We start from the raw sequence: 1,395 nt of genomic DNA on the forward strand, positions 1-1,395 counted from the left end.
TCCTGAGGCAGCTACAAGAGGATCTGGACAAGAGGCTGGAGGAGAAGGTACAGAAGGGGTGATGTGCCTCAGCTGCTCTGCCCTGATCCCTCCCCAGGCCCCAGGGTCAGGATGCTTGCCCTGTGGCGGGCTTGGGGGGCGCTGGCTCTCTTGGCTTCTGAAGTTCAATCGCTGTGGTCTCTGCAGGAGCAGCTGGAGGCAGCTTTAGAGCTGACCCGGCAGCAGCTGGGCCAAGCTACCAGGGAGGCTGCAGCTTCCGGGAAGGCCTGGGGTCGCCAGCGCCTCCTGCAGGACCGGCTGGTGAACGTGAGGGCTGCCCTGTGTCACCTGGCTCAGGTGAGCATCTGAGAAAGCTTGTGCAGGTCACTGAGGAGAATCCGTAGGCTTGTGGGTCGTTCTTGAAACGCCAGTGCACTCACAAAACCCACTCATAACTCTAAACCTATCGTCTTTTAAAAAATATGTTCTTCCTACGTGTGTGTGTGTGTGTGTGTGTGTGTGTGTGTGTGTGCACATGTGTGTATCCCACAGCACCCATGTGAGGGCCAGAGGACAATGTGAAGGAGTCGGTCTCTTCTATTCTGTTGGTCCTGGGGACCAAGCTCAGATCATCAGACTTGGCAGCAAGTCCCTAACAATTGAGCTCTCTTGCTGGCTCCTTAAACCCATACTGTTGATTATTATAGAGGCTACAGGGCAAAGAGCCCAGCTGTAACAAAACTTAATTTAGTAGCTTAGGGATGGTGATTACCATAGCCATTACCACCATCACCATCACCATCACCATCATCATTGGTTTTTGTTTTTGGGTTTTTTGTTTTTGTTTTTGTTTTGTTTGTTTGTTTTTTGTTTTTTGTTTTTTTTTGAGACGGTTTCTCTGTGTAACCCTGGTTGTCCTGGAGCTCACCATGTGGATCAACCGGTCTCAAACTCAGAGATCCACCTACCTCTGCTTCCCTAGGGCTGGGATTGAAGGCTTGTGCTACCACACCTGGCCTAGAGGATGATTTTTAAAATGTGTTTTCTGTCATACATAAATGTGTGTAGGTGTGTGGACGTATATGTGCACATACATGGACACACACATATATGTGAACCCAGGACTTCACTCACAAGGTGATCTGTGTTGCAGGAAATATTAAAAATGACCCGGCTCTAGTGCCAGCACTGGCAGGCCACAACACTGTGCCCTGGCGGGGTTCCGCCAGCTCTGTTCCACATTCCAGTAACCAAATTGAACCGCCAACTTCCTGGTTAGATATCACAATACCCAGTAACCTGGTAAAATCAAAACTCTTTTTTTTCCTTTGGTTTTCGAGACAGGGTTTCTCTGTATAGCTCTGGCTGTCTTGTAACTCACTTTGTAGACCAGGCTGGCCTCGAACTCTGAAATCC

The 1,395-nt window shown here is 49.6% G+C and overlaps 1 protein-coding gene across 1 annotated transcript in view; it reads left to right on the forward strand.

Moving 5' to 3' along the window:
- The window catches only part of Plekha4 (pleckstrin homology domain containing A4), a 32,806-nt gene that overhangs the window by 10,662 nt on the left and 20,749 nt on the right, over window positions 1-1,395 (forward strand). Inside the window, 2 exon segments of the mRNA XM_021217095.2 lie at window positions 12-47; window positions 187-336. Of these exon segments, the coding sequence (XP_021072754.1) occupies window positions 12-47; window positions 187-336 (186 nt within the window).

Source organism: Mus pahari, chromosome 1, assembly GCF_900095145.1.
Source record: "Mus pahari chromosome 1, PAHARI_EIJ_v1.1, whole genome shotgun sequence".
NCBI lineage: Eukaryota > Metazoa > Chordata > Mammalia > Rodentia > Muridae > Mus > Mus pahari.